Source organism: Saccostrea cucullata, unplaced genomic scaffold (genome assembly GCF_032062105.1).
Source record: "Saccostrea cucullata isolate Sc308-1 unplaced genomic scaffold, CSIRO_AGI_Scuc_v1 ctg99, whole genome shotgun sequence".
In the NCBI taxonomy this organism is placed as follows: Eukaryota; Metazoa; Mollusca; class Bivalvia; order Ostreida; family Ostreidae; genus Saccostrea; species Saccostrea cuccullata.
The window spans coordinates 638,555-650,861 of NW_026939269.1; the positions used below are offsets into that span (position 1 = coordinate 638,555).

Consider the following 12,307-nt stretch of genomic DNA (forward strand, 5'->3'; position numbering starts at 1 on the left):
TTCCCCAAGAGTGTTGAAAGAAATAGCTAGCACAATTAAAACCCCTCTAACAAAACTCTTTAATAGATCACTAAATGAAAAAAGTTGCCAGATATTTGGAAACTATCACAGATTACACCCGTATTTGAAAATAAAGGTAGTGCTCAAGAAGTATCAAATTATAGACCAATATCCCTAACAAGTGTCTTGTGTAAAATAATGGAAAAAATATTGTTCAAACAATTGCATAATTTTATGAAAGATAATAATGTAATTTACAAATATTAGTCAGGGTTTCAACCTGGAGACTCAACTGTGAACCAACTAGTAGAAACATATAACACTATAATTTCAAGTCTTGACAAATGAAAAGATGTTAGATTTATTTTTTGTGATATCTCAAAAGCATTTGATAAAGTTTGGCATAAAGTTCTTTTATCTAAACTAAAAAATTATGGGCTGGATTGAGAATTATTTGTGTGATAGACAACAAAAAGTTGTAATTGATGGCTTTTCATTAAACCATGAGACAGTAAATGCTGGTGTTCCTCAGGGTTCTGTTTTGGGACCTTTTCTTTTTCTCCTATACATAAATGATATTTGTGATGATTTAGCAAATAATATACGTCTTTTTTTGCTGATGACATTTCTTTATCTGCTATTGTAGAAAAAGAAGCCACAAATGTAGCACAATCGCTTACTAGTGATCTAGATCTAATTGATAAATGGTAAAAAAAAATGGCTTGTTGATTTTAATCCAAACAAAACTGTAAATGTTGATTTCACCCGCAAAAACATAAAATATCCGCCCATTACATTTGGTGAACATGGCCCATCCATTATTCAAAATGCATCTCATACCCACGTAGGATTACATTTTTAAAGTGATGCTACCTGGACATCGCATATACAATTAATTCATGAAAAAGCTACAAAAAGACTAAATATCATCAGAATGCTTAGGTATAAAGTGAAAAGGAAAATACTTGTTAAGATATATTTTGCATTTATTAGACCTGTTTTAGAATATTCTGACGTTGTCTGGGACAATTGTTCTGAAAAAGATGCAAAACTTTTAGAAGATATCCAAGTAGAAGCAGGTAGAATCATTACTGGTTTAAGGGTGGGATCTTTTACAAACTATGAGGAATATTCATAAATTGCTACTATTTTATAAAATCATAAATGGCTATTCACCTATACATGTATATTTAAAGGACTTGATTGAACCTTTTCGTCCTACAAACCACCCCTATAATCTTAGAAATAATGATGCAGAATTCAAAATTCCTTTTATTAGAACTACATCATATATGGAAAGTTTCTTTCCATCAACTGTTAAACTGTGGAATAACTTGCCTGATTATATCAGAAATGCTCCTGGAATATCTTCATTCAAAGGTCTTTTATATTCTTATTTTTGTAAAAAAGGTAAAGAAATTTATCATTTTGGAATAAGAAAGTAAATATAATACATTGTCAGTTGCGAAATAATGCAAGTAATTTAAAGGCAGACTTATATAACCAATTTTTATCAGTAACACCAATGTGTGAATACTGTATTGACTCTGTTGAAGATGCTCATCATTATTTTAAATATAACTCTCCAAGAAATGTACTTTTCCAAATTATCCAAAATATTATTGATTGTGATCAAACTCATGAACTTGATTTACTTTTGTATGGTAGTCCCAATCATGGACTAGGTATTAATATTCAAATATTTGAAGCAGTACATGCTTTCATCACAGCAACCAAACGTTTTAATTGACACTGTCATGTATGTTACTTATGCCAACGCTTTCTAACCGGTACAACACATCTACTTTTTTTTTCTTTTGTTTCTTTGTTACTATATTTGTCTATTTATTTTCATACCTATATATCTTGGAGGTTTTGCCTGCTGCCCAATATTCACTTATGTGAATAAAATTTTGTATATATAAAAAAAAATTAATAAAATCAGAAAGATGCTTCAGTTTCTAATTGACAATATCTATGTGGTTTTTGAAGACCAGATCTTCCAAGAATCTATTGGAATTCCCATGGGTAAAAATTGCGCCCCGTTGTTAGCAGACCTATTCGTGTATTCATATGAGGCAGAATTTGTCCAAAATCTTATATGTGAAAAGAAGAAAACACTTGCTATGGCCTTCAACTCGACAATTAGATATATCGACGGCGTATTGTCAATTAACAATGGTAATTTCCATTCTTATATATGTCGATGAGATATATCCTGGCGAGCTTGACATAAAGATACCACACATATGTTTCATATTTGGATATTTTACTTGAAAAAGACGTTAATGGTAATCTAACAACCAAGCTCTATGATAAACGTGATGACTTTAACATTGACTTCCCTTACTTATGCAACAATATACCTTCATCACCTGCATACAGAGTTTACATATCTCTATCTCAGTTGATTGGATATGCAAGAACATGCTCTACGTATGAACAATTTCTAAAACGAGGTAAATTATTGATAAACAAGTTGATGAAACAAGAATATCAGCAGTCGATCTCGTTTTAACTCATCATTTCGTAAGATCTATGGTAGATACAATGACCTTGTCAGCAAATACAGTTTATCATTGAGTCAAATGCTTACAGACGTTTTTCATACTAATTGTTAGTCCATTATTTATTCACTGATATTGACGACGGATTTTACGTCATTTCTCGATCATGACACGGAGCGCACGGCGGGTGTGGTCGGTCGGCAGGGGATAGTAAATTTTTACAAATCAAATTAAATTCTTACTTAGGTCAAATGTTGACTGACGTCTTTCGCAGAAATTGTTAGGCCAGTATATAGATAACCTATGGGCCATCAAGACAAGAACCCACGGTTGGTTTTTGATTCGAATATTAAGCAGATACCTGGTGCATGATATAACAATGTTCATATGCATATTCGATACACCTTAAAAGCCTTGTAAACATAATTGGAGAATTACATGAAAATAGGCCAAATTGAACGAGAGATAAAAAAGAGACACATTTGTTATAAGATCTGAACTTGCCTGGTTTTAGAAATTGTTATGAGAACACCCTCTTGCATATCTAACCAACCAGAAGACCTAAATTCCACATGCAGATGATAAAATGATATATTGATATAGAAATAAGGGGCTGGGAAAAGGTTGTATACGGTACTTTAAACCAACTTTTATTTGCGACAACTTTATTTCGCGATTAACCGGAGGTAAACTAGTTCGCGCGATCAAGCCTTTTTAATCTGTTGTTAGTATACACAGAGACTTCAAGGAACGGTTTAGCGGCGAGAAATATTAGCGATGATTTCTCGCACGCGAATGAAAGTTGGTTTACAGTATTGGAAAGTCGTACGTTGAATGCTGAAAATGTTATGATTTCAATTAAAATTTTGTTACTACAATTTTCTTAAAGTCGTTTAAAGTTTTTAAGTTTCCACATCTAAAAAAAAAATAACAAACCTTCCAAATGTCGATCTTTTTTCACTTCTAAATTTTTGAAGACAATGCTCTTGCGTATCTAATCAACTAAGAGATATAAACTCCGTGTGCAGACGATGAAGGCATATTGCTGCATAAGTAAAGGAAGATGGCGATAGCATCACGTTTATCATAAGGCTTGGTTGTTAGATTACTATTACATGTAACGTCTTTTTTAATTAAAACAACCAAATATGAAAGAGATTTGTCAGACTCTGTGACATCTTTTATCTCCAGCTCACCATTAAATATCGTATTGACATAAGAATGTCGAGCTGAAGACGACAACAAGTGTTTTCTTCTCACGTATAAGATTTTGGACAAAATATGTCTCATATGAATACACGAATAGGTCTGCTTACAACGGGGCGCAATTTGTACCCATGGGAATTCCAATAGATTGTTGGAAGATTTGGTCTTCAAAAACCACATAGATATTGTCAATCAGAAACTCAAGCATCTTTTAATATTAACTCCTTTTTGATGTCAACTTTGGAGTTTGTGTGTGTTCATTCAGAATGTTTTTAAACAAAATACTTTTGCAAATGACAAGGTAAGTAATTTTACGAGTTCCATTTTTAATGAAAAAGCAGCTGTCGATGATCTAAAAAAGCTTGGACTCTAATTTATCATGGGGAATGGTTGTGTATATAGTTGAAAAATTGTAAGTTTAAAAGCTGTTGATTTTGGTAAAATCTTGTGAAACAATACAAATCGAGAGTAGAGCAAACATGGTCCTCCAAAAAGATTAAAGGTGGGGTCAGGTGCGTTCGAGGAATAAGCATCTCCTGTCGATCGGTCACACCCGCCGTGTTTCCCTTGTCATATGATAGACAAGAAAGAAACTGAAAGGTTTTGTGAAGATATAAATAAACACAATTTAATGTAACAGTCTGAAAACAGAGCGTCTATGTAGAAGAGTGATGAGCAGCCTCCTGGTTCAAATGCTGTAAAAGTAAAAAGAAGAAAACGAAGAAAGTATAAAACAAATAGACAAAAAGCACTATATAGGCTTATAAATCGGATATCACATCAGAATCATAAAACAATAAGAATTATATACCGGTATGTATAAAGCAATCAACAAACATAAAAATGTAATAGCATTATTCTTTATTATTATTATTATTATTATTATTATTTAATCATTATACAATTTTTAAAAAAGTCGTAAATTTATGTTAATCTTGAAATTCAAAATAAATAACTTATTAAAGCAATATGAGCTGTAACTTTGATGCGGAATTTTTTATTGCAAAATTGTAATTACCTAGTACTATTTCAAGAACAGAGATAAAAGAATATAATATTCTGTTGTTCATATTAGTGACGGAAGAACTTTTTATAAGTAAGATTGAAGCAAAATTGCATTATTGTCGTTCTGTATAATATTGATTTCTTAAATAATGCTATATATTTGATTGTACAGAAGTCTTTGTTCTGAAACAATTTAATGCTTTATTTTAGTCTAAATTTTAAGGTTTAAATTACTTACAAGTCATAATAAGACATTTGAACAGCAAAATAAAATTCCTAAAAAATGCATCTCATATTGCTTTGATTATTTGTAACTAAGTTTGAACTACAAGTCTGCCCTTAAGAAAACCCCTGGGACTTTGGAATATTTTTTTCGTTTATATTTAGGTGTATTCGGTGTAAAAGGCAGCAATAAATACAAAAAATTTATTAAAGGAAGTTTCCAAATTAACATATACATAATGATAGATATATATGTGCACCTGTATATCATCTTTTATGTAGTGGTCATTGTACAAAAAATGCATTGAAAATATATCTTTTTTTTCACTGAAAAATTTCAACACAGTCTCATTGGGTACTCTAGAAGGAGGTTCGTCGTCTTCTACATAAATACCTGGGTTTTGTACTTACCGACACCATGTAAGAAATGAAAGTATGTGTTTCAGTTGGAGTACCAATGTCTGTAAAATTCAATATATTATATATATAAAGACGTTATAACGATGTTGTATTGTTTTTATGAAGTTTAGTTTAAGAGGTGTTTTATTCATGATATACTCGTACAAAGAAGTATACAATGAACATGAAAAGAACAGCAGCCACACTAGACATGAACGATGAAAGCAGAAGTGTATATGATTAAAAAAAAAGCCTAGGGATTTTTCCACGAGGTACTTTTTTTTTAAAATTATGCATGTGTAGTAAGCAGTGTCTTGAAACTTATGTTGTATAGGTACATAAGTGCAATTTAATGTTTCAACGAGTTTTTGGTAATAGTTCCTATCACCAGCTTGCATAAACTCCTCTATAGAAAGCGTTGATTGCGTATTATAAGCAGCACTTCAGATTATGAGTACTGTCATCAATATATTGTGGGTTGTATCTTAAACTTTTATTCTTATAGAATTGCTCTATTTTAATTCCCAGGGACCAACTCTAAATACCACTTCGTGGCTTTTTAAAAATGAAAATTGCTCAACTACTCTCGTTAACATTATGTAGAATGATACAGGATTTGTGAAAACATTTAAAATAAATAACTCCTTGAAAAGTTTAATTTTAACACTTTTTCTAAAAAAAAAAAAATTCTAAGTGTATCAAATAAATAAAGCTTTAAAATAATCCCTGGCGATATTGTTCTGCTTTTTTCTCGTATGTTTCTGCTTTCTGTGGATAAATATTGAAAAAGACATATTTTCCGTTAATGTGTAATTTTATGTTCATGTGATATCCTATGGAGATATGGAAATCCAATGTCGAATTAGTTGTGTTCAAATCATAGCTTCAAATATATTTTACAAAATGTTGACAGCTTCATTTTATCATAACGAAATAGCATATATAATCAATGGCCATCTTGGAACAAATCAGATCAGATATTTTTAAATTTATAAAATAAATTTTATATGCAGGATATGATGAAAAACGCTTTCATAATTAGAAAAAATGTGTCTTTACATATTTAGACGCCATCTCTCTCTCTCTCTCTCTCTCTCTCTGATTACCTTCGATAAGCTGGACAATCTTGGCGTATCCTTCTCTGTGGATGACGGGTGTCAGTGTGTGGGTTTCAGCGGCTCTCAACAGTTCGTCCAACAGGGCCTGATCACTGGGGGGTAGTGACTGCACAGCGGGGTTCTGCTGTACTGTGGCCAGAAACTTCGCTAAATCCCTCTAATTAAAAAAAATGGGACAATGAATGCTACATAGGACATATCCGTTTTCCAACAAAAGGGTTATTTGACAAAAATCATTAGGTACAGTATTTGCCCCCACCGAAGAAATCTTCCCAATTTCAAGCTATAAGGCCAACTCCAAAGACCAAATTTGAATTAGAAATAACCCGCCTTTACATTTTACACTCATAAAGTTCTGAAAACTTAAAAAAAATTATATGCCAAGAAAAGAGATCTAAATTGCTTTGAAAATTAATTCTTATTACCCGGTAATTGATATTTTTTCGTCATAAGAATTATTCTAAGACATGTAAGTTTGATTGACGAGTAGACGAAAAAAGTTACCTCTAGTTCACTCTTATTAAGACTGGTGTATAAGAACAAAAAGTGTGATGTTCTTCTTTAACAACATAAAACTCTTTTTGAGTCAGTTTCCCATGCCCAATGTATATTCAGATTTTTGTGCATCCAGATGTTATATGATGATGAATTTATCTGGTGCCTTACAGTGTGTTCTTCTGATTGACCGCCATTTCGTAATCAGTGTCACGAAAGATAAACTCAGTTGTTGTTTTATAGCATTTTATGTCAAACATAACGGATTTCGAAATAACATATCCTTTACTTATTCTTAGTTTCCACGCTATCTAGCAATCATCATTCAACAGAATCAATAATGTGCAACAGTAGTACAATCTCGTTCATCTGTTTCACATCTAAACCTGTACTATCGAGATGGATGCGTTCTTATGAAAGACAATCCTTTGCATTTTTATTTGACTGAGAATTCCCCAATAAAACTTCTAACCTAACTATGTACTATCTAGTTCATTGTTTTTATATATCGACAAAGGTCTTCGTTGCAAATATAAAGTTCCACATGAAAGGATAAATGACAGATTTCCTCAATACTTTTGCTTCCAGAGTCGAGAGTTTGATTGACAAAAAGGAAACAAAATTTATAAAGGTTTATTTTAGACCTGTCTATCTTGAAATAAAGTTCATGCATGGCCACCAACAAGTGACATTGTCCGGGAAGCTGACTTACCCATTCGACATCAAATTAAAATTAATGGAAATAAGGTGGTTCTTACCTTTCTTCCGACAACACCCTGACCAGTGCCGTCAGGGTTCTCTTGATTCAATTCCTTATAAAAACAATTGCAAAAGTATGAAATTATTGTCAAGCAATTCATACAGAATAATTAACAACTAAAACATGTTTTACCAATGCGATTCAATCAATTGTTTGATTAATATTGTTAAAAAGCGCAAATAAATACCTGAACCATGTAATGTTCCAACAAATGTGCCTCAGTTGCATTTATTTTTGTCACCACTAAATATATATAATCTTGATGTAGTATATGGTCTCTAACGTTAAGCATTCTATGTAATAACTTTGCAAACAAATCAACTTTTTTGTGAGTTTTTGAAAATAAAAATTACATGCAAAAGAAAATGAAACTTTCCAAAATCCTAAATAATAAAACAAAATCATGATAGATATAACGTACCATCAAGAAATAAGAGAAATTTATCGAATCCAACTGTGTCAATGTAATGAGTCACGGCATCTACCTCCGCGGCGGCAAGAAGTTCCACCAAGAAAATCTTCTGTTGGGTTGTAAGTTGATGGTAGGTATTCGATTGATGCATATTCTGTAAAACAATCAATAAGTGGTCCTGTCCAATGGGCTGGGTATGATGGGGTGGTGTTGTTAATGTCACCGATGCCGCACCATTGACATTGATAGGTAGCATTGCCACAGCAAGAAGGCAGCAAAGGTATTCCCAAAATGCCATCTTTCTTTATAACTGAAAAAAAATTACAGAGTTGAGAAAAAACCCTGTTTCACATTATTTTTGGATTTCCCAATCATGAAGAGGAGCACACGGCGGGTGTGACCGGTCGGCAGGGGGATGCTCACTCCTCTATGGCAACTGATCCCACCTCTGATGTTTTCAAGGTCTGTGTTTGCTATGCTCCTATTTTATATTGTTTTATGGACTTTTGAGCTTGCATACTGTTCATCATCTCCATATATTTCAATTTTCATTTTGCAAGAGTTTGCAATTTTTCACCATTCTGTTTTTGTGTCTGTTAACAGCAAACATTACCTATCATATTTATAAGAACTTTCACACAACCTCTGAACTGGCGAAAGTTGAACCAAAGAACAAGAAAAATTGACATATTTCCAAACAAAATGTATCTTAGATATTTAAAGGCTATTCACTTCTTATCTCAGTATGTTTTGGAAAAAGTTTTTTTCAAGAAATATTATGTTACATTTAAATAAAACTAGAGGTACTGTGAGCACTGACCCCACTAAATGATACCCTCCGCCTCCTACGCCATTATAAGGCCCATGTTTTGCTCTCAGAGACGCGAAATAAGTGTCAGATCAGAAAATAAAATAGGAGTTGCACAATGAATCCCTGAAAGTATCATTAAATTTCATTCAATGGTATAGGAGGAGTTGCGGATAAGAGATGGGTACCCTTCAATATCATAGAAGGAATGACAGTGTCCATGTTCTGCTATGGAAAACCCGAAATATGTGTAAAATAAGAGGTGCACAATAATCACTATATACCATCCCACTTTTAAGTGGGGGGGGGGGGGTTTATAAAAAGAATTGCATCTGTTGATGTAATAAGAAATGTCTTAACACCCCAACCCCTCCCACTAAAACCCCACAAAATTATTCATATGTTTGTCTTTTTCTTTTTAAGAACCCCCAAATAAGTTTCAACCATCTCAAATTTAAAGACAAACGAATGCACGTAATTTAATATTCAAATATAGCTTCGATAATTAAATAGTAAAGTTACCTTAAGAAAATACAGTTTTCCTCGTAGAGTTTGGAATCGGTGATAAACAGTAACACGATTCTGGCTTTATCTTATCTATTCTATAATAGTTTACTATTCCTTTATCTTAATATAGTCTTGAACCCATGAGGGTATTCAATCACACCTTTTATCATATGAGAAATTTGACAAAAGTACATTATGAATTTCACAATATTTTCAGTATGAAATCAATTTTCAAATCAATTTGATGCATTCCAAAAATGACGACATCGTCATTGCCTTTGTATACCGTAAATCTGGAATTTTTTGCGTCGATTTTATTTTGCGAATTCGGGTCAGAATGCTGTTGATTAATTTTTACGTTTCAAAATTTTGCGAATGACCACTGCTTTGTTTACATTTCCTTATTATACCCCCCGCTTGAAAAGCGGGAGGGTATATAGTAATCGGTATTTCCGTCCGTCTGTACGTCTGTCCGTCCGTCCTTCCGTCTGTCCGTCCGTCCGTCTGTTACGCTTTGGGGTAATTATCCGCAACTCCTTCAAACCACTGAAGGAAATTTAATGAAAATCACAGAATCTTTATTACATATTGCCATTGTCTCCTATTTTACTTTTTGATCTGACATATATTTTGGATTTTCCAGAGCAAAACATGGATACTGCCAATATATTCATATGGGAGGCGGGGGGTATCATTTAGTGAGCTCATTGCTCACAGTACCTCTAGTTGGTATTTTATTTTTAAGAAAAATATTTTTGCGAATGCAATGAACTCGCAAATTTGCTAAACATTTATCTACAGCAAAAATTTCCAGACTTACGGTATTTAAATGCTGCCAAGCAAAGTGCCTAATACTGTAATACTACTGTTTATAAATTTATTAATCTGATTAATAAAATACATTAAAATCAGTCTATACACTATTATTTTGATCTCATGCACATAAATCGAAATACCAAAAAATTGTAAAAATATTTTCGTTCAAATACATCCAAGATCTGTCCAGAAAGAGAAATTCATTTATGAACATAAGTGAATATTATACATGTATAAATGTTTATTATACCCCCCGCTTGAAAAGCGGGAGGGTATATAGTAATCGTTAAGTCCGTCCGTCCGTCTGTCTGTTACGCTTTGGGGTACCCATCTCTTATCCGCAACTCCTCTCATACCACTGAATGAAATTTGATGAAACTTTCACAGAATCTTTATTACATATTGCTATTGTGCACCTCCTATTTCACTTTTTGATCCGACATATATTTTGGGTTTCCCGGCCACAGCAAAACATGGACTTTGCCAAAACATTTCCGTGAACGATAAATATTATTTCTCTTTCGGAAAATGCCATTATAACTATATGGAGGCGGGGGGTATCATTTAGTGAGCTCATCGCTCACAGTACCTCTAGTTTATGATTCTCGACTGGGACGTAAAACAACATACAATCGAATCTATCTATCGAAAACTAGTATAACATATATAAATGTTTAATCATTCATTTTTATGAAAAAATTATTCGAATGAATCGCTTACTGAGATTGAACATGAAAATTAAGGAGCATTCAATATGTCGATGGTATTCGGTATTAAGAATCTGCAAAATGATCTTCAATCACGTATAACAAACGATACTGAACCGTGAAATCCTAAAGTACAAAGTCGAGTAAGATAAGGCAAATTATGTGAAGCTTTCGGCCTAAGAAAGATTTCACGCAACCAAAATAAATCTAGAGGTACTATGAGCACTGAGCTCACTTAAAAATGATACCGACTGCCTCCCATACCATTATAATGGCAAAGTCCATGTTTTGTTCTGGGAGAAACTGGATTATTGTCAGATCAAAAAATAAAATAAAAGGTGCACAATGGCATTATGTGATGAAGAATATAATCTGTGAAAGTATCATTAAATATTTATACCCCCGCTTGAAAAGCCGGAGGGTCTATAGTGATCAGGATGTCCGTACGTGTGTCCTCACGTTCGTCCGTCTGTTACGCTTTGGGGTACCCATCTCTTATCTGCAACTCCTCTAATACCAATGATTGAAATTTGATGAAACTTTCATAGATTCTTCGAAACATATTGTCATTGTGCACCTTTTATTTTACTTTTTGATTTCGGGTTTCTCATGGCAAAACATGAACTTTGCCATTATAACCATATAGGGGGTGGATGGTATCATTTAGTAAGGTCAGTGCTCACAGTACCCGTAGTTTTCTTCCAGACTTCCACAGAACTCATTACACCGTCTGTTACGCTTTGGGTACCCATTTCTTATCCACAACTCTTCTTATACCACTGAATGAAATTTAATGAGACTTTCAAATATTCTTTGTTACGTAGTGCCACTGCGACCTATTTTGTTTTATATTCTCCCTCACTTTGTTCGTCCGAATATAAATTAATTCTATTCTAAGTAATAACAAGAAAAACCATTTTAGGAGTGCTACTCGCTATAACCTTTAATCAATTGACAATCAAATTATGATATCTATTTACACATATACTTCAGTTAATTAAACTTGCATAAATCGGTATTTCAACAGACAATAAATCTTTTTCCTGAAATTTCATTATTTTTCGTGAATATACGTGTATCGAGGTTATAGCGAGAGTCGATAAAGAATGCGTATGACCCAATGTATTTATAGTTACCTAGTCACGTGATCTATGAGTATTTTTAGCAAGTAAACAACGAAAAGAATTTTATTTAAGATCGGAAACTTATTTCGTACCTCCCATAGCAAAACACTGACACTGCCATTTTTTATATAATATTGACGGGTACCCATCTCTTATCCGCAATTCTTTCCATACCACTAAATAAAATTCAATCATACTTTCACAGATTCTGCATAACATAG

General features: G+C 33.0%; 1 protein-coding gene across 1 annotated transcript; it reads right to left on the reverse strand.

Moving 5' to 3' along the window:
• Nucleotides 1-4,022: 4,022 nt before the first annotated feature.
• Nucleotides 4,023-8,439, reverse strand: LOC134252678 (uncharacterized). Its single transcript, XM_062735168.1, has 6 exons — nt 8,134-8,439; nt 7,900-7,955; nt 7,711-7,764; nt 6,446-6,614; nt 5,352-5,401; nt 4,023-4,408 (listed from the first exon to the last, which is right to left on the reverse strand). Exons 1-6 carry the CDS (start codon nt 8,420-8,422, stop codon nt 4,370-4,372), a joined length of 657 nt encoding a protein of 218 aa, XP_062591152.1. The 5' UTR covers nt 8,423-8,439; the 3' UTR covers nt 4,023-4,369.
• Between the last annotated feature and the right edge of the window lie 3,868 nt (nt 8,440-12,307).